General features: G+C 35.4%; 2 protein-coding genes across 2 annotated transcripts; both read right to left on the minus strand.

The window, feature by feature from the left end:
• Positions 1 to 3,159: 3,159 nt before the first annotated feature.
• sst7 (somatostatin family member 7) lies at positions 3,160 to 4,032 on the minus strand. Its single transcript, XM_056449741.1, has 2 exons — positions 3,836 to 4,032; positions 3,160 to 3,709 (listed from the first exon to the last, which is right to left on the minus strand). Exons 1-2 carry the CDS (start codon positions 3,935 to 3,937, stop codon positions 3,476 to 3,478), a joined length of 336 nt encoding a protein of 111 aa, XP_056305716.1. The 5' UTR covers positions 3,938 to 4,032; the 3' UTR covers positions 3,160 to 3,475.
• A 6,541-nt stretch (positions 4,033 to 10,573) lies between these two features.
• Positions 10,574 to 19,695, minus strand: srm (spermidine synthase). The gene is made up of 8 exons (XM_056449229.1): positions 19,447 to 19,695; positions 15,336 to 15,456; positions 15,135 to 15,227; positions 13,648 to 13,801; positions 13,441 to 13,524; positions 13,189 to 13,334; positions 11,331 to 11,453; positions 10,574 to 11,244 (listed from the first exon to the last, which is right to left on the minus strand). The coding sequence occupies exons 1-8, from the start codon at positions 19,575 to 19,577 to the stop codon at positions 11,227 to 11,229; spliced, it is 870 nt and encodes a 289-aa protein (XP_056305204.1). The 5' UTR covers positions 19,578 to 19,695; the 3' UTR covers positions 10,574 to 11,226.
• Positions 19,696 to 20,416: the final 721 nt, after the last annotated feature.

The raw sequence follows: 20,416 nt of genomic DNA on the forward strand, positions 1-20,416 counted from the left end.
GCTAAATAAATTGATTGTTTAATGTACCAGCAACATTTCAACCATAAAAATTTATTTAGATTAACATTATTTAGATGTATCGCCCTCCAAAGGGCACATCTGAGTGAAAAAAAAAAAAAATCATGGCCGCCATTAAAAAGTCGTTCCAAATCAAAGTGCTCAAAACTGGCCATTTTGAAGGTCCCTTTGAAATAAAGAAAATTGACGGACACTTCAGGCCATCATCCCTTGACAGGGAACGCGTGCTTGGTGTCACACGATTTGGAAAAGCTCATCCCTATACTCTAATACCTTTAAAGAGACCCTTCAGAGGGAGCACTTTCGAATAAAACCAAGTTTGGCACAGTTACAATAGCTGACTCCCTAGTCAGTGCCATGACTGTTGAACAAGGGAACTGAGAAGCACCCAAGGTCTCTGTGCCACACCCTTATTAATCACCATAGTTACCCTAGTTAGTTGCCACAGTCATTGTGTTAGCCCCCCGTTACCTTGTTATCTTGTTATGTCATTGTGTTTAAAGGCCATCTGTTTCAGTCAGTGTGTCAGTCATTGAATGTGATTTATTTTTTGTCTTGAGGTGTTTGTTCCTGTTCCCTGCCTTGTCTCTGTGCTTAAATAATCAATAAATGCTTCTACTAAATGTGGATCTGCCTCTTGTCTTTGCCTTGTTATCGTAACAAATATAATTAGCATTGTCCACTTCTGATCGGATTGACTGAAACACATCTTAATGCTAGGAGAAAACTATTTGATTAAATTATTTTAACCATTAAAATGGAGTACAATATTATATTGTTCTGTGAACACACAAGTCTGCACATAGAGCATAAAGTCAAAATCACTCAAAGACCTGTGTTCACAAAACATCATAAGGCTAAAAGCTCCTAACTTGCAGATTCAGTCCTAAATTTAGGATTCCTAAACTTTTGCTTTAAGATTATTTTAAAATGGCTGCTGCTAGCAATCTGATCTGCCAAAAGAAAACATTAAATACATTTGAATGTGCTTTTATTAAGTTCAATAGCTTATATTAAACTTACGTTCAACTTTTTAAAAGTTTGGCTATTTTATATATATTTTTTCAAAATGTTTAAAGATATTTGTTAAATTATTTTCCAAGAAACATATAAACGTGTAAGATTGGGAGAAAATCTTTATTTAATGTCTATTACATGAACATTAATATTTTTAGTATGCAATCACTCATTTTAAAACCTTTATTTGAACATGGCTACATTTTTCTTTTGAAAAGTTTATTTGAATGTGCCAACAAAATATTGCACTCTACAAAGTTCATCAAAAAATCTCTGACCAAGTCCCTTCCTCTCCTCATCAGCCAATCACTGTATGCATTGTTAGTTAGTGATCATGCTGACATCATCATTAGGAGCGAGGTCAACCCCACCCTTCCACTTAGCCTAAAAGTTCTCTCTGTCCCTTAGTCAAATTTAGTCTCAGCATCTTTGTGAATAGTTTTTAGGAGACTGTCTGTATCATTTAAATTCAACATCTGAACTCATTACAGAATATTGAGGTCAGCGCTTCTGCATCTACTGCAGATATCATTTTATTTTTCAATTTAGAGAGCGATGTGTTTAGCAGTGTGCAGAGCAGCGGTAAATGTGTCAAATATAGAGACATGCACATGCATTTACACAAACATACACACATATCAAATGCATTTCATTCAGTCATTACATGAATTGCCCAGGTTGGCCTTTGGCAATGGAGCAACAGGTTTTGCTGGTACACAACGCTGTGATTATTAACTTTACATGAACAGTCATGTAGCTGTTCACATTTTGAATTTTGAGCTAAAGAATTAGGAGTTTGAATAATAAACTCTACATTTTGACCTATTTTTTATTATAGCAGCAATATAATGTAAAATGTTATGTCAAATTGGGTGCTTGTTTCTGAAAGAGAAAAAAAAATAAAATAAATAATATATATATATATATATATATATATATATATATATATATTTAAAGGTAATAGTAACATTTAGCTCATACAGTAAATTTTAAGGTAATTGTAACATTTTAGCTAATAAATTTAAAGGTAATAGTAACATTTTAACTCAAATCTAACCATTTTGTCAGAATTGTGAGAAGGCATGACTGTATCTTGCAGTTCTTGCAAGTTAAAAAGTCAAAATTGTGAGAAAAACTCATTTCTTATTACGGTTAAACCTTGAAATTCTGAATTCGTTCTTTATTACTAGGTTATTTCTACAAATTATTAGAAATTACACATTGCAATAAGCTTTTTTCTATGACCGTTTTTATATTTATGAGTTCAGGTTTCCATATATTTATATAATGGATAATCCTCTTTCTATAGAGAGATTAATTTATATACAGTATAATCACTTGTCTTAAACCCTAATGATTTACAGAATGTGACAATTTTTTAAAATGTATTTTTTAAGAAAAATGAAGAGGTGACAGAAAATCTTGAAGGTAGGCATCACTAATCGATTTCTCATTTTCTCTGTTATGTTATTAATGGCGTCATATAGCTTTATATTTAACAGTCATGTCACACTGACGCAAGTAACTCAACATATATGCAGCAGACACATTTTGAATACCCATGTATGCTTCCTTTTGAAGGACAAATAATTAAAATGCTGATGGCATACGGCACGTGATTACATTTGTATATTCAGTCAGTTTTTGCATGTTTAGCAATGTTAAAGCTAGTTTCTTTGACAACACAGCTAATCACAAGTGCTTTAAGCTGGATAAAAATATATGATCTTTTAGAATACTGTCTCAAAATGATTGTGTTTGTTTTGTAAGAACAATTTCCCCTTTTGTTTGGCTCAGTTGCATTTGTTAAGCCAAAAGGCAAACTGGAAGAAGGGAAAAAATGTGGCAATGACTTGAATTTACAAGCAAATAATTATTAGACTAGGGTTTAGTCTAGAATAATGACCTCGAGCACAACCTCTCATCCTCTGCAATTACATATAATTTACTGACAAGGAAAATTACCACCACACAAAGTGTCAGTCAGTTAATCGAATACATTACGTGTTAAACAAGCGCACTTGTGAAAGTGTAATGTAGACCATCCTATGCTTGATTTTTCTATTGCGAGACCTTGAATATGCATCACATCTGACTCGGTAATCAATTATATATTTATTCAGAAGTCAGCATAACATAATTTGAAGCTTTTCTCAACGTTGACCACAGTAAATGAGACATCTTTTATCAAAAAAAGCAACTATCTTAACCATGCTTTATTCTTTTTTTAATGCCGAAAAACAACAAAGGTCCATAAATAGCTTAATCGATCAATAAATAAATAGATAAATAAATATCATCAATGTCTTTAACAAACAGACTGTGTCAGAGTAAGTCCACAGAGACCTTTCATCAGACACTGGAGATGGTATTATTTACAGTGGAGGTCTACACAGTTCATGTCAAGGTATCAGCGAGGATCGTTGCAGGACTTGCGCCGTTAACACGATGTGAAGGTCTTCCAGAAGAAGTTTTTGCAGGGGGCTTTGCGGTCGCGCTGCGGTAGCTGTGATAATCGGTTGTAGACAGCCCGTTCTTCCAGACGGGACTCCAGGGGCTCCTCCACATCCAAGGGGACAGGCGCTATCTCTCCAGCCAGAACGCTGTTGTCTACTCCATCCAGCAGCCCAGAGATCAGCTTCAGGATCAGCTCCTTACGCTCTTTACTCAACTCCTGTGGTGAAAAATTAAACTTGATTTGAATCAGAACGCAAGACTTTGTAGTTACTCACAAAAGACTTGGATATTCTACATTTACAATACAAATGTCAGCCCAAAATTGAAGATAAAAGTCACTCACCCTACTTTGTGCCGGGTTCCTCTCCTCCAATGGAAGCACAGCTGCTGCTCTGACACTATACAGCACCAGCAGGAGAGACACTAGACTGGCCAAAAGCTGCATACTGATAAAATGGTTGAAGTTAAAGTGCGGCGAAAGGTCAGTGAGAGAAGCGAAAGCTTGAACTTTGAAGTCCTTGTAGCTCCTGGTGGAGAGTAAAGCTGGGTCTTTGAGAGCTTCAGGTGGCAGGGTCCTTATATACCTCTCGTTCCAGTCCCCTACTGACGCAGCGGTTGGAGGATGGAGGCGAGAGGGTGGGGGAGTGGGTGGCTTAGGAACTAACAAAAGCATTGAGTAGTTTAACCCCACAACAAACCAGACGTTGTGCCGGTGGGGAGAACTGCGCCACCATGCTCACGTCAGAGCTCTAAAAATGGTCCTGATTTGAGTTAAAACGGATGCGTGGAAAAGTAGAAGAAAAAAAACACAGATGATGACGGAGCCTGCGGAAAAATGTGATTCTGAAAAGTTCTGGGGCCTTCATTGTTTATGCTAATTATAATTTACATCTATGTAGAGCGCAATGAGATGTGAATTACGCTTTAGGAAGTATGGTGCTGTAATTACGTGACGTTCTTACTTAGCGGTATTGTGATATCAATACAAGGAAATCAAACTAAGCAGTTTTGTTGTGAACGGTGGTGGTTTGCTTTCATTGCAAAGTGTAATTGAGCACAACTCCTCCTTCTCCTTCAGATTGCCATCGAACCGTCTGGCACCTGGAACAGCTGAGAAAACTGTCTTCATGAAGAAGCAAAACGTTTTTGATGGGCAAACAAAAAAGGGGCTGAATAAGAATTATGGTTTTTATGGAAATGTAGCCGTGGATTTTATTGTGTAAGAATATGAAGCGAGGCAAACATTAGTGCAGAACGTAAAGGTCATTAGGGTTGAGTCAGTATAGCTGTAAATATATTTGGAAAACATTAATGTAAAATGGTCTCTAAGGTAGTTTTTTCTTTATTAGACTGAGAATGCTATTAAAGACTAATAACAACTCGAAAAAAGTGTTTTGTTTTAAAGAAATATTCCAAAGTTCAACAAAAATCATAGAGACACTTTATTTTAAGTTTTTTTTAGTTACTCACATTCCAAGTTTTCTTACTATAGCAATTAAAACAAAGTATGCATAATTACATGCAACTAACCCTAAACAACCTGCATTCTAACCCTAACCATATAGTAAATACATAAAATTCATAGTACCCCGGTAATTAAATAGGGGGGGTTTGGTCGGTCGGTCAGTCAGTCAGTCTAGAGTAGCCTCTGGTGGATATATGCAAGAAGAGCAGGCGCTAATGGCACTCACGAGACAAATTTGCTTTCCTCTGTCGGTTTCGCAAAAACAAAACTGCAGGAAAAGGTTCCTCCTGGGAGGTTTGGTGCTCTCCAGAAATGTATATAGTGGTACGTAATCAGAATGAGCCTGGGTTAACTTAACTTCAACATCAAAAAAAAATGTTAGATAATTGATTAGAATTAAAATCTATTTCTTTAAAAAAGCAAAAATCTGCCACAATAAGACATTTATTACAAACATGAATGGGGACAATCTATAGTGATTAAAATACTATTTTCATACTATTTAGTATAAAATTTTAAAGAGTAAGCAATAACCATTGACTTACATTGTAAAAAAAAAAACATCTACAATGGAAGTCAATGGTTACTTCAATGGTTACTTCAGCTTAGTTACTTTATTAATCAGGGGTCGCCACAGCGGAATGAACCGCCAACTTTTCCAGCATCTGTTTTACGCAGCGGATGCCCTTCCAGCTGCAATCCATCACTCGGAAACTGGAGCACCCGGAGGAAACCCACGCCAACACAGGAAGAACATGCAAAGTCCACACAGAAATGCCAACTGACTCAGCCGAAGCTCAAACCAGCAACCTTCTTGCTGTGAGGCAATTGTGCTACTCACTGTGCCACCATGTCACCCACCAATTTCCAACATTTTTCGAAATATCTTTCAACTCAACAGGCTTGTGACAACTGAAGGCTAAGTTAATGACAGTATTTTAAGTTATGTTAAACGATGTTGTGTTTAAAATGTCTACTGATCATTTCTGTATGAAGATATCCATTTTTATATCCAACTTTGTTCCCGTGACAACATAACACATAAAGGTCAAATTGTTTGTTTTAACAGGGGAATTAATAAGCATTTTTATTAAATCACAATTTTCACATATTTGTTTATTTTGATACTATATATTTTTATTCACTCTAACAAACATTTTTTGGTAATAATTAACACTATGCTGCAAATGGTGTTGATTATTCTTAACTTGTTTTGATTTTGAATATTATTCCAACAGACACCTTATGTTCAATTCACTTAAATTTGTAAAAACTATTAAATTGACTTAATCGATTTGTGTTGGGAAAACATGAAGAAAATGTGGAACCCAGCATTTTTTACAGTCGATATGAGATTGTTTGGATCACTTCAGTTACTTAGGCCTGTCTTGTGTGTTTGATTGAGGTTGGTGGAGATAAAATATCTCTTTTAAAAAGCCTCACTCATCGCATCTCTCTGATTGGTGGAATTTTCTGTATAGTCTCTTGGGTACAAAAAAAAACCAAATATAATAAAATATCAATACTGATGGTTTCAACAAAAGGTACAATAAATTTAAATCTTTGAAGCTGAACACAATCACAAGTATAATTTAAAAATGGGCACAGAGAAATCATTTAAAGAAAATAATTCCTAAAAATAATTAAATAAAAAAACCATAAGAGCTGTCAATTTTACACTCATGGTGACTTTTTAAATACTTCTCATTGCATACTATACCCACAATCCCATAGAGCATAAGAAATCAATGTGTGCTCTCAATATATTAAACTATGCAAGAATGAGAAAGGGTAGCCTACCGGTTCAGTTGCGCACATGAAACATGCTTTGGTCATGGGCTCCTGTCCTGTTCTCATTCTGGTCAGCTTTCCTGGCACCCACACACCTCTTTGGATATGCAGACACACATCCCAACTGAGTTCATGTAGCTAGGAGCCCTAATACCCGCGCTTGAGCACATTTTTCACAGCAGACAGATACGGACAGACTTCGGGGCCCGGGGCTCTGTAGAGATTAACACAGTGTTGAGATGAGCTGCCCCCAGCCGAATCGTGATAAAACGCGTTTGAAGAATTCATGCCAATTGACCGCTACCAAACACATCTAACGTTCACTTCCCAACCAACTTCAAACATATCTGGCGTCAGAGCAAAATGTAAATCCACGTTCTCCTGTTGTCTCAGCAGGAGTTTTGATGACTTCATATCAAGGTTGTTAGTTAGAAGGGAGTGAAACAAAATCCTTAAGTGAGAAAAAAATGAAGGTTGTGATTAAATGATGATAAATTCATTAATTAATGCAATCTCTAAAATCATAAAAATTTTACTTTGCGTTAATCAAAAAAAAACATTTGCATATAATATATTACTATTATACACTCACCCGCCACTTCATTAGGTAAACATTACTAGTACCGGGTTGGAGCGCCTTTAGCTTTCAGAATTGCCATAATCCTTCGTGGCATAGATTCAATAAGGTACTAATAACATTCTTCAGAGATTCTGATCCATATTGACATGATAGCATCACACAGTTGCTGCAGATTTGTCGGCTGCACATCCATAATGCAAATCTCCCGTTCCACCACATCCCAAAGATACTCTATTGGTTTGAGTTCTGGTGACTGTGGAGGCCATTTGAATACAGTGAAGTCATTGTCGTGTTCAAGAAACCAGTCTGAGATGATGATACAAGGCAGGGTGGATCTATTCTTTTATGTTGGTGAAGCCAAATTCTGACCCTCCCATCTGAATGTCGCAGCAGAAATCGAGACTCATCAGACCAGGGAACGTTTTTTCAATCTTCTATTGTGCAAATTGTAGCCTTGGTTTGCTGTTCTTAGCTGACAGGAGAGGCACCTGTTGTGGTCTTCTGCTGCTGTAGCCCAACCGCCTCAAGGTTCGACGTGTTGTTCATTCAGAGATGCTCTTCTGCATACCTCGGTAACGAGTGGTTATTTGTTACTGTTGCCTTTCTATCAGCTCGAACCAGTCTGGCCATTCTCTTCTGACATCAAAAAGGCATTTACGCCCACAGAACTGCCACTCACTGTATATTTTCTCTTTCTCTGAAAACTCTAGAGATGGTTGTGCATGAAAATACCAGATCAACAGTTTCTGAAATACTCAGACCAGCCTGTCTGGCACCAACAACCATGCCGTGTCAAAGTCACTTAAATCACCTTTCTTCCTCATTCTGATGCTCATTTTGAACTGCAGCAGATCGTCTTGACCATGTATACATGCCTAGATGCATTGAGTAGCTGTCATGTGATTGGCTAATTGGAAATTTGCATTAACAAGCAGTTGGATAGGTGTACCTAATAAAGTGACCAGTGAGTGTATATAACCAATGTCTGAATATATAAACTAGTGCTTGAATAATACTAAAACACCACTGTTTCTTAGGCCATTATGAACATTTAAATATTAATGCATAATAATAAAGTCTTGGTGATAACCAACAGAAATACAATTTTAGGTTTTAGTTATGTCTAACAGTGTTGTATTTCATTATAATGAAAATTTTGAATATATTTTTTTTTTAAGTCTGACGATGCATTTTTATGTTTACTCAAAGCCATACATCAGCAAGAGGTAAAACTTCAAAACTTATTAATTGGAACTAGATACTAAAATACTGTAGTAATTTATTGTAAATAATAGTGTTTCTGAACCCTGTGTATTATAGGCTAAATATTAGGCCTGTAGTACAGTATACTGTTGTGTACTGCTGTATAATAAATTACTCAATAAAGTAAGTTGCTAATATTAGCCAAGCTAGTAGGCTAGTTGTTGTATTAAAGCAAATAGAATTACCACAACAGATTAATCAAAGTACTTTACTAAAGTATGGGGGTAAATTGAGGATTCAGACTATTGCGCTATTTGATAACATAAGGTTCAACATTTTAGTTAAATGTTAACAGACAGAATTGGGGAAAAAAAATATTTACCTCAAAAACATCGTAGCGTCCTTGTAATCGATTAATGCTTCTGTGCCGAATTTTGCAACAGTAACGCCATCTAGTGGTTATCGCGGCACTTTACCGTCACTTATAAGCATTCTTACTTGACAAACAAATGTAGAAAATAAACATATAGAATAAGGTTATACGTTTTATTATTTCAAAAACAATTTATGAAATTCGAAAAAAGAAATGTACATCATCATGAAACGGTAAAAGGACAGACAAACCCTTCCACAGTAAAACCTGACACTACAAAATAGTTTATTCTATGTAACTATAGCCTTAAAAGGGTATGATCATCTTCAGCTATCCCACAAAATGCACTATTAATTGTTTTGTTCTGAAATTTGTCGCAATAATTAATAATGTTCAATATTAAGACAATGCCTCAATGTTTGAGACTTCCAGTATTTCTAATGTTAAAAGACATCTCAAAGTCATTCCATCACACAGATCCCATAGAAGCATACGTTTGAAATGCACTATATAGCACATCAATCTTCATCTTAACCAAACACCTATTTGCTCTATACAGTTCACATCTTGTAATCAGAATTATTTATGGAGAACCAGACAACACAAATAACCCACAGAGAACCCATATGTCACCTTCACTGGCTAGGAAGCATTTATATGGCAGAAAATATTAACCGCAAAAAACATTCTACAGATTTGTTAAGTGCAGTAAGCAACTTTTGTAAATGTTTTAGTATCAGTTTTGATTTTGAACAGTACTATAGGATTTCCTTTTGAATGGCAATAATTTATTGTTGTTAACCTGCAATTGTTACTGACCTAAAAGTGTCTGAAAGTGTTCAAAGAGAAGACATGCAGATTTTCTAAAGGGGTATTTTAACTAAAAATTAACATTTTCTGTTGATGTACGCGCCACACTCTAAGCGACCAAGATTTAGAATATTTTTAGGTTTTAACCTCAATATAGTCCTTGGTGATTCATAAAATTAATAAAGTAAGTCAATGGCTACTGGCACTTTGAAAGAACATACAGGCAAAACAAAATAATAACCAAGTACAATGGTACATTGAGGTAGAAAAACGACTGATTTAAGAAAAAGAAACAAATTGCTCACAAGATTAATAGATTTTATTCAAAGCCTCATGCAGCAAAGTAATTTCATGACATTTTAAAGTGCAAGCTTCCAGACACTGGAGCCTGTTCACAACTTTTCTAAATTAGTTGCTGCATCCAGGACAAGCACAAGTACCAATTTGATGAACAATTCAACACCGACACCCTCCATTGTAAATATAATAATAATAATAATAATAATAATAATGTATGAATTTGCGTCTGCACAAACATTATATGATTTCTGTGAAGATTTGTGACTAAAAGACCATTTGCATAGGCTCAATGTACTTCCAGGTTGCATGTGCATTAATCATGGTTTGCCTTTATATATTTTTTACTCTCAAAGTGACATGATCTGTTGACTTGAATTCGATGAATCAACAAGGACCAAAATTTTTGTTGAAAAAAAAAAAAAAAAAAAACTATATATATATATATATATATATATATATATATATATATATATATATATATATATATATATATATATATATATATATATATATATATATATATATATATATATATATATATATATATATATGAGTTTAATTAAGTTATAGAAATAAAATTCGGTCACCATTTACTCACCCTTCTCTGGTTCCAAACCTGTCTTCCGTGGAACAAAAAACATGTTATGAAGGATACTACAGAATTAATGGTGACCATCAACTGCAAGTGAAATCAGTGAAAACCAGCCATTCTGAAAGTGTACCATTAATGTTCTACTGAAAAAAATAAATAAATAAAAAAATAAAACACCTACATCTTGGACTGCTATAGAGTGAGTATATTACCACAAATTTTCATATTTGGGCAAAAGTATCCCTTTAAAATACCTGCATGGTTATTCATTAATTTATGAAACAAGACGTTGTAGTGAAACGTTGCACTTTGTTACTCAACACGAATGAGAAAGTAAGACCATGGTATGTCAAACAACATGCATGATTGTCAGTTTGTAAAGTTCTGAAATTTGTAATGTGGGAGGACAAAACCAAAAAACTTGTAAGACTTGGCAGAAGCACTGATGGAACAGAGAACCAGAGAATTTCCCCACAGAAGGCATATGCACTTGTAGCAGTCCGTAGACCAATCAATAGCCGGAGAGGGGTGTGCTGTGGCAGCTACCGAGGCTGTAATGAGGGTTTTGTTCTGCTTTCACAGAAGGCAGCGTGTTGACAAGATGGCACCCATCAAGCCATTTATGCTTCACTTAGTACCTGTGTAAACAGCAGGTCAATTAACTGTTCTTACAAATTCAAAGTATGGATCAAAGTGAATATAAAACAAACAGCCCGAGTCTCACCTTTCGAGCAAATTCTGGGAGGATGAATGAAGCACGGTGGATTTCAGGATTGTAATATTTCAGGCTCATGCTTTCAATCTCATCTCTTGTTAGTTCTCGCAGTGGCTCACGGAAATTTGTTTTCTGCAATAAACAAAAGATACGGTTAATAAACATTATTAGGGCATTTACAGTGATTAGTTATAGGAACTAGTCACCAGGCCCAGGTCCCCAAGATCTAATTTCCATTGGACCATTTTCCTGGTTGCATTCACACCATCACTAAGAAATCTAAATTGGCTCCCAGTGACATCAAGCACTGCAATCAACAAAATCAAACACTATTAAGAAAGAGGACTCAGCGATGGATTTTGTGTTTTGTAATGATAAGAACTGTGATGGCATCTCCTGTATTTGACTGACTGGCCTGCCATGGTCTGTGCCCCCTTTCACGCAAACTCAGTTCAAGTAATGGTATGAAGGCAGAGATTTGTTCCAAATCTGTTCTTTTTCTGTCAACACCCAAACCACCAGCTCTGATGGCACCAGGAAATATGATTAAGTAGCACCAAAGCCTTGCTGGTCTACAAGTTAGAACCGCTTGACTTAAGGGCAGAGGATGGGGTCAAAATGACCAATAAGATTAAACAAAAATTTTTTTGAGCATCTTATTTGAAATGGCAGCAGAACACAATAGTTGAACATTATGAATTATAATCTGTCTATTCAAATTACGGCTTACTGCATGAACAGGTAATTATCACTCATAATCTGTCTATTTGTGTTTGGATGCCAATGTAGGTTGCTAGGTAAAAAAGGTGTATAATATCATAATTGTGCTTCAGTTCTAGCTCGCAGACCTTTTTTAATTTTCCCTCTCTCTAGCTTTGCTTCCGCTCTACAGACACTCACATCCCAATAAAAGCAAAAATAAATAGATATTTTAAAATGTACATGCCCACCAGTTTCAAGAGAGCACTACTTTTATTGGATTTAATTATTGCGGTTATTGATTGCTAAAAAAAGGATAATTGTGTAAGTGTATTTATTTATAATTTTTGTGCAATTACTTTTTTACTTGTGGAAAAAACATTTAGCAGTGTTTACATGTTTAGCATTGCAAATTATATTATAAGTTATATTAAAATATACCTTATTTCGTAAAGTACAAGACTTCAAATTGCAAAAACATTTTTTAGTTGAATTAAAAAAAAAAAAATTTAATTTCTATTTTATTATTGAAGATTTCTTTAAAGTCTAAAAATCTCATCTCATTCTCGAGAACCTGTCTCGTGTCTTGTCCCATCTTGTGGGATATTTGCCTCGTCACACCCCTAAATATAATAGAAATGGAATGCTGATGTACAAGTCATGCGATTGAAACCGCAAATAAACAACAGGACTAATTAAAGACGACAGATAAATGTTCTGGCTCATGCCATGCCATTTGCCCAATCAGCATACGTTACATCACTCTAGTTCCTATTGTGCTGGATTAGATCCTGCTCTGAACTAGAAGCTAAATTAGTTCCCCAATTCCAAGTTCCTGTTGCGCAAACACACCAAAAAACTTTTTTATTTTAGAAAGATTTTGAAATAACTCTTATGCTAAACAACTATTTTGTAAAATATTTTAAACAAAGTGTCTATTTGAATACATTTTAAAAATGGAACATTTCTGTGATGGCAAAATCTGAATTTGCTACTTTGGTGATCAGGAAACATTATAAATTAGTGTCTAAACAGCTCTGCTGCTTAATATATTTTGAGGAACTAAGATATATGTTATTTATTTATGATTCTATGTTTAAAAGGAGTATTTGTTGAAAAGCATTTTTTAAAATTCAAATCTTTAGTAGCACTTAATCAAAAGCCTTACCGAATTTTTACTGCAAAGCATGAAGCCGATTTGTCCACTTGGATACGTGGGAATGGTGCAGTATGCATAGTCCACTACAGGAAAGAGGGTTTTACAGAAGGTCCGCATTTCCTTGATTAGCTCTAAATGCAGCCACTGACACTCTCCTGTAAAATTCATAATCACATTTACAAACTTAACATATGCATGTCATTCATTTTCATTTACTTTAAATATTGTTTTCTTTATTTTTAGATCTACAATTAAACCAACCTTGGCAGCAGAGAATTCCTCCTTCACAAAGTGCTGTTTTCATGAGCTGATAGTAAGACTCTTTGAACAAGCTTTCAGCCGGTCCTATGACAGGGTGAAATGAGATCAGCCTGAAATGAACACCGTGTTTTGTCTGGGAGGCAAACTGTAAATCATTATTTACCAATGCAAAGAAGAAACTTCAACACCACACAAAGGGCTGCATACCGACAGGGTCTGAGGAGTCTGTGATGATGATGTCAAACGCATCCTGATTTTTCTTCATGAATTCAAAGCCATCACCCACATGCAGAGTTAGCTTGGGGCTGAAGAAGCCTTTTGCCATTCCAGGAAGGTACTTCTTGGAGACATTTATTACATCCTGTGGGGGAAAATAAGATACGTGAAATTAAGCAGCATGTATGATGTATGAAGTATGATGGCAAATGTCAAAACAATCAGATATGCTGCACCAATCATTTCTAAAATATGTTTCTGATTCCTTCAGTGTCTCAGGGTCAGATGTATTTACACAAAACGGTGCTACCATTAAGCAGTGCAAATATACAAGATTAATCACAGATGAAACAAACAGATACAGTTTTAAAGGAACTTTACATCTAAATTCAAGCAGTTTGGGCTTTAATAACTTCTGTGAGAGAAAGGTTTTAACCCACAGCGTTTCGAACTGTAGTTTTGCCGAATGACTAAAAAGTTATCAGCATGATGGTAAAAAAACTGAACATTCTAGTCAAACCATTCTTCTGCAATCTTATACCAAAAATGGAAATAAGGGCAGTATTAATAGCTATAAATGTGGGAGAGCGTTGATATTACGTGATTGTATTGTATGCAATATGGAGCAATTATACGTTAATGCTAAATCAAAAGTAATTCACAAATACTTGATAATGAAATGATTTAATGACAATAATTCTCTATGGTTACAACTGAATTTGTTACAAAATAACTGTATAAAATGATAAAATATGAAATGATAAAACATATTATATAAATTGTACCCAGCTTTAATTAAAATAAAGTTACCAGAAGTAAAAGGAGAGACAGAGAGCAAGTAGGCCTCAAAGAGGCAGAGAAGATATACTCCAGAGGAGGAGAGGAGCAGAGCAGGAGAGCGCAGACCAGGAAAAGAGGCAGAGCAAAGTTTTCCAGCTATTTTGTCTCTTTCTTGACCATGTGACTAAAGCCCAAATACTGAGACATTCAAACTGACCAATCAACATGTGACCACATCATAAAACCCCCAAAGTCCACATAACAGGCCCTGATCTAATCAGTATCTGCCTTTGGAGTCAGTATGGACCTTCTTGAGTCAAAAAGACATGTTTTGTCATATAAACAAATGCATATGATAATTTAGCCTCTTACACATGTAAAGTATATTTCTTAACAAAAAATATTAAGTGACCTTTTTTTAAAATAAGTTTCATTAAAATGAATGATTTAATACGTCATGAAATTATTCTTATAGTAAATATACTTTATATTTTTAGGAATATTCTTTTTTTCCTTTTTAAAAAGGCATTACACTTATTTCTGAAGGACAATTTGATCATTCGCTGCTCATTATTACAACAGTTACACCACATTCAGGATGGTTTCAAAATTCTTGCAGTTTTTGGAATGGATATGCTTTGTAACACTACACTACAAAATGACTTCACTTCGGCAGTGAGGTTTCACATTTAACAAACCTCATCAATCTCACACTGAACTACAGACTCCACCAGCGGATGCTTGACCACTTCTCTTAGGACACCACCGTCTCCTCCACCAATGATGAGAACCTGATGGGAGAAATGCGGGAAAAAATTAAGCCAAAGGAAAACATTCTACCATATGGAAACTAAACATCCAAAAAGTATCTCCATATCAAATTCCTATGACGTGCGAACCTTTTTTGGGCAAGGGTGGCAACAGAGAGGTAGATTGGCGATCATTTCTTGATAAGAAAACTCATCTCGTTCTGTGCATTGGATGACCCCGTCCAAAATCAGCACATTTCCATACGTCTTACTGTAGAAAAGAGAAGTAATGATGGGATAGTTCATGATAGTTCAGCAAACAGGTGGAAACAAGAATGTGTCATGTGAGATGACAAGAGGACAGAGCTGTCATCTATTGGAGCCACAAGAAAGTGCTAAGGGGTCTATGGAATGGTTTGGAATGAAAGATTTTAAGGAATTAACAAAAAAAATCAACTAAAAATTATTTAAACCAACATTTTAGATGCATATTAGTATAAAAGAAACTGTATTTCAATAATGGAATACCTACTATAAAATAATTAAATATGAATATAACTAAATTAGATTCAAATAGATAATTTTTTTTTAATCACAATAAAATATGACATTGTGGAATAACCTGATTAGGCTTGTGCCGGTATTCGGTAATGCGATAAATCACGGTAATGAATATGCACGATATTGTTATCGCGGGCACTTCAAAATACCGTGAAAAATAATAGATCCGAATTTATATTCTTGGAACGCGCATTAGCTTATTTTCCATCAACCGCTTGAAGAAACACTGCGTATATGCTGCGCAGAACTGATGCGCACTCTGATGTAAACAATCCCCACATGTAGAAGCCCTGTGTGCGCGCCGCCGCCGCTATAATCCTCACACGCAAGGGCGGATTTGCCATCTGGCAGACCGGGCATTTTCCCGGTGGGCCGACGTACTTTTAGGGCCGGGCTGATCATCGACTTATGATTTGATCGGCCCATAAAAGGCTTAGCAGCCTATTATTTTTTTCTGCCTTATTGGTTGACGCTGCTGTGATCTGTGACTCTCTGAAAGTAGACGCTTTTTTTCCCGGACAGACAGACCGGGCCGGCCCATGTGACACTGTGCAGCCCATTGGCTCTTTTCGGTATTGACATTGGGCTGGCCCAATCACAAACTCCTATTTTGGACTCCGTGTGAGCGTGCGTCGTCTGTGTGTATTTGTCAAAATAGTCGAGAGTCAGAGAGAAGAAACGCAAGGGAGGCGCAGAGAAATCGCGGGAAATACACCGGCGTTTCATTTAGCGATTCTGAAAAGTTCTCTGTTCATTCTAGTACACGGCTAAAAACGCAAATCACGTGACCACACACTCTCTGCCCAGAGCTGCAGCCACTAGTTCAGCGGGTAAGCATAAACCCCAGGTGAGAGTTCAGTGCATGTCAGACAGTTCATCTGCTGGATGGTCTCATCTCACTATAGTTGTTAAACTTGATATTGAATTCATCTTGTTGTCTCTATCTAACAATTCTTATGTCTGTTTTGAATCACTTGTTCTCAGTTAACTGTTTTGGCTGAGTGCAAAGATAAGCTAATATATTAATTTATGTAACCACATACACTGATTCTGCACATTGACTGATTGCTTACCTTTATCATTTAAATTTAATGTACGTTATACTGTTATAATGGCCATTATTGGTTATTAAAACTGATATTCTGCAAAAGAGACAGTGTAAATCAAATATCAAAATGAAACAAATTTGACTTATATTTTCATTGTTTAGATAGTGAAACAGCAAGCAGGATGAGGTGAAAGGTTAAAATGTAACACTGTTCCCTTTGAAGATTTACCCATGCATTAGCAGGCAGTTTTTGTTATGTTTAATATTGAATATAGGCTGAGTGAATAGTGTATTGAATAAGCTAAATTGGCTGTAGTGTATGAGTGTGTGTGAATGAGTGTGTATGGGTGATTTCCAGTATTGGGTTGTGGCTGGAAAGGCATCTGCTGCATAAAACATGCTGGAATAGTTGGCAGTTCATTCCACGATTGCTGATCGAAGACGGTTTCCCTTTGCACATTCACTTTGATATAATTGCTCAAGTTTACTTTTATATTGTGTATTGTTTTATTTATATTTATTTGAATTTAAATGTTTGAAGTACTTTTAGTTAATTAAAAAGTTATTAAAGTTACTAAGTTGACGAAACTGAAGTTTTTTGTGTTTTTTTACCTGTTTCTCTAGTAAAATTACAATATCGTGATAATACCGTATACCGTGATAAAAGCTCAATCAATTAATCGCAGCATGAAAATGTGATACCGGCACATGCCTAAACCTGATTAATCTGGTTTAATATATTTTAATTTGCAAATATCAAAATATACTCTTTTAAATATGCTTATTTTTTTCAGAATAAGCTATTGTGAAACTAAATCGTGATTAAAACTTCTAAATACTTTGACATTAGTTTTGCTCTGTACTAAAGTTGAATTGTTTTGTAATTTTGTTGCAGTATGATTGCAAACCATTTGATTGGTTTTCATGCCTTCAAAAGATTACCAAGGAGTATTTATTTGACAGGGTTTCTGCAGGTTTCGTCAAGTCAAATTTAAGACATTAAGACCATTTTGAATTAAATTTTAGACTTATACAGGGCTAAATATTAATGCTTATTTCTAATGGCCTGATTGGGCGAATGGAATTTTTTTTTTTGCTTGCCACAAAAAAAAATTTAATTATTTCTTAGCAACATACTTTAATTTGTCAAAACAAGAAAACTCTAGTTGTATAGACTATTTTCAACATAATACTTTTTTAATGCAAATTTATTCATTAATTTATTTTATTTTCGGCTTAGTCCCTTTATTAATCCGGGGTCACCACAGCAGAACAAACCGCCAATTATCCAGCATGTTTTATGCAGCGGATGCCGTTACAGCTGCAACCCATCACTGGGAAATAAATGCAAGTTTAACATTGTTAAAAGTGTATTTGTTGAGGAGGCAATTAAATAAATAATCAATATATATATTTGTTGGCTTTTGGTCCAAATTGATTGAGTATAACTTCTAATCAACTTAATCCACTTCTGTTATAAAACCTTATGTTTCATGCCTATTTATAAATATTATGTCTACTCCCCCCTTCTGTAAATAGTTTTTGTATGAATGGAAGATAACAAAGGGATAAATTGCTCTGTTATTATCATGAGGAACTGTGTAATTGTTTTTAGTTTTCTTTCCCTGATTTTATTAAGATGGATTGCTGGTGATTGGATGGATGTCAGGCCAATTTGGTAGCTTTACTTGGACAGAGGAAAATTAAGACCTAATTAAAATTATTTAAGACCTACAACACAATATTTCAGTGAATTTAACACTTTTTAAGGCCTAAAATTTTGTTTTTGAAATTTAAGACATTTAGACTTTAGAAGCCCGCAGATACTCTGATTTGACCAAAAATACAAATACACATTAGATTAAAATTAAATTTATTAAAATAATCAAATAAATGAATAAATGTAGTAAGTGCTACAATGAGTAAAATAATTATCTTGTTTAAAAGAAACTACATTTTCCAAATAATATTTTTTGACCTGCTTATGATTCCTTTTTTCAGAGGAGGTATAAAATTAGTCTCTATATGCATTTTAGGACGTGGTTTCTCGCAAGAGGACTATCATATTTCAGTGTCCTACTGGGAAACACCCCTCACGTGCCAATATATTCATTTCACCATTTCAAGACATTGATTACAAATCTGCATTTTAGTATGAATGACTTACAGTACAAACAGTGCGAATGACATTAGTCACAAGTCAGTGTGTAGATCTCCAATAGAGCAGAAATAAGTGTTTAAGTTGAATATAAAGGCCAATGACATGCTGTTCTTTTCAATAATGGTGATGTACCACATGATTATTACACACACACTTTAATAATGCATTAACGTATATTTTAAAACGTTATGATACGGCAATGCAATACTTAACGTTATGTTTATTACAACTTGAAAAGAGGATCTCAGTTTGAATAGTCAGTGCCACGCCAGATCTACAGCAGGCTATGCAGTTAGCAGGCTAGCCGAAAACACACACAACAAGACACCCAAAACCTGCGAGCTGTTTGAATGAAGACCTCAGAGGAAAGTGAGCAAATCACACCGCTACGTGAATTAGCTGTAACCGATAACTTGATTTAAGCTCTGACAGAAATACGGGGGAGTTAGCAAATATGCTAATTGAAGCAATTCTGCACCGGGAGGACTCACCTTTTAAAAACCATCACATCCTGGAACTTCGACTTTTTATGGTACAACACTTCCTCTACTTGAAGACTCATGGCTTGGCCGGGCCATAACGTGCACGTCTCGGTGAACCAGCCGTCTTTGATGTTGTCCATTGCCGGGGGTTTAAATCTGTGCGGCGGTTGGTTTAAATTGTCTGGTCAAACTACTTTGCTGCAAGGAGAGTTACTGGAGATCTTGAGCGCCGACTGACACGTTGGGCGTTCTTTGTGGGGCAACCGAACGTAAGAAATAAGGGACGGCAAATAGGAGCTGGCGGACGTCATCAGTGAGGGCGTGTTTAGGAGAGCACGGTTGGTTTTATGCCGGTGAGGGTGAGCCCACGTGAAAAATGTGTCTAATGTTAACTGTGTAATAGTGAGTTGGAAAGCTGTGTGTGATGTGGGTTGTCAAAACTCCATAATTAATTACAAGTTTTAATAGTATTTCAGGGTATGTTTTATTGTTCCATCCATGTAACATTTAGGGTAACATTTGGCACTTTCCTAAAATAGGGTACTAAATAGGCCTGAATTGAAACTTTTCTAGCCATTTACCAAATGCATTTTTCCAATAATGACAAATTTAAACATCTGCTTTGGTAAATCTTAATAATGACGTAAAACCATAAGAATAAAATGATGAAATTATGATGCACCAAGTCATAACTATGAGATTACAAAGTAATAACATATACACATTCATGACATACAAAGATTATATTATTAGATCCTAAGTCAAAATTCTAACGTAAATTTTGATCAAGACATATTATGATCAACTTTATCAACTGAAATGAGTGTCGTTAACTCAAAATTTACTGAAATTTAATTCTACTCATTTGAAAAGAGTTGAACTCAGTGTTGAAGGTAATGAGTTAATTAAATACCTCATTACTTCAACTTAAATGGAGTAAGTTCACAGTACTCATACAGATTCGTTGTTTTAGCTCAAA

This window comes from Danio aesculapii, chromosome 23 (genome assembly GCF_903798145.1).
Source record: "Danio aesculapii chromosome 23, fDanAes4.1, whole genome shotgun sequence".
Lineage (NCBI taxonomy): Eukaryota > Metazoa > Chordata > Actinopteri > Cypriniformes > Danionidae > Danio > Danio aesculapii.

Excerpts from the sequence above, each read along its gene's own strand:
- sst7 (XM_056449741.1), bottom strand. The coding sequence starts at position 3,937 with ATGCAGCTTTTGGCCAGTCTAGTGTCTCTCCTGCTGGTGCTGTATAGT. Across the intron at positions 3,710-3,835 it reads GGAACCCGGCACAAAGTAGG|GAGTTGAGTAAAGAGCGTAA; the intron begins GTGAGTGACTTT and ends TTTTCACCACAG.
- srm (XM_056449229.1), bottom strand. The coding sequence starts at position 19,577 with ATGGACAACATCAAAGACGGCTGGTTCACCGAGACGTGCACGTTATGG. Across the intron at positions 13,802-15,134 it reads TTCAGTGTGAGATTGATGAG|GATGTAATAAATGTCTCCAA; the intron begins GTTTGTTAAATG and ends TTTCCCCCACAG. Across the intron at positions 13,335-13,440 it reads AGGAATTCTCTGCTGCCAAG|GAGAGTGTCAGTGGCTGCAT; the intron begins GTTGGTTTAATT and ends TGAATTTTACAG.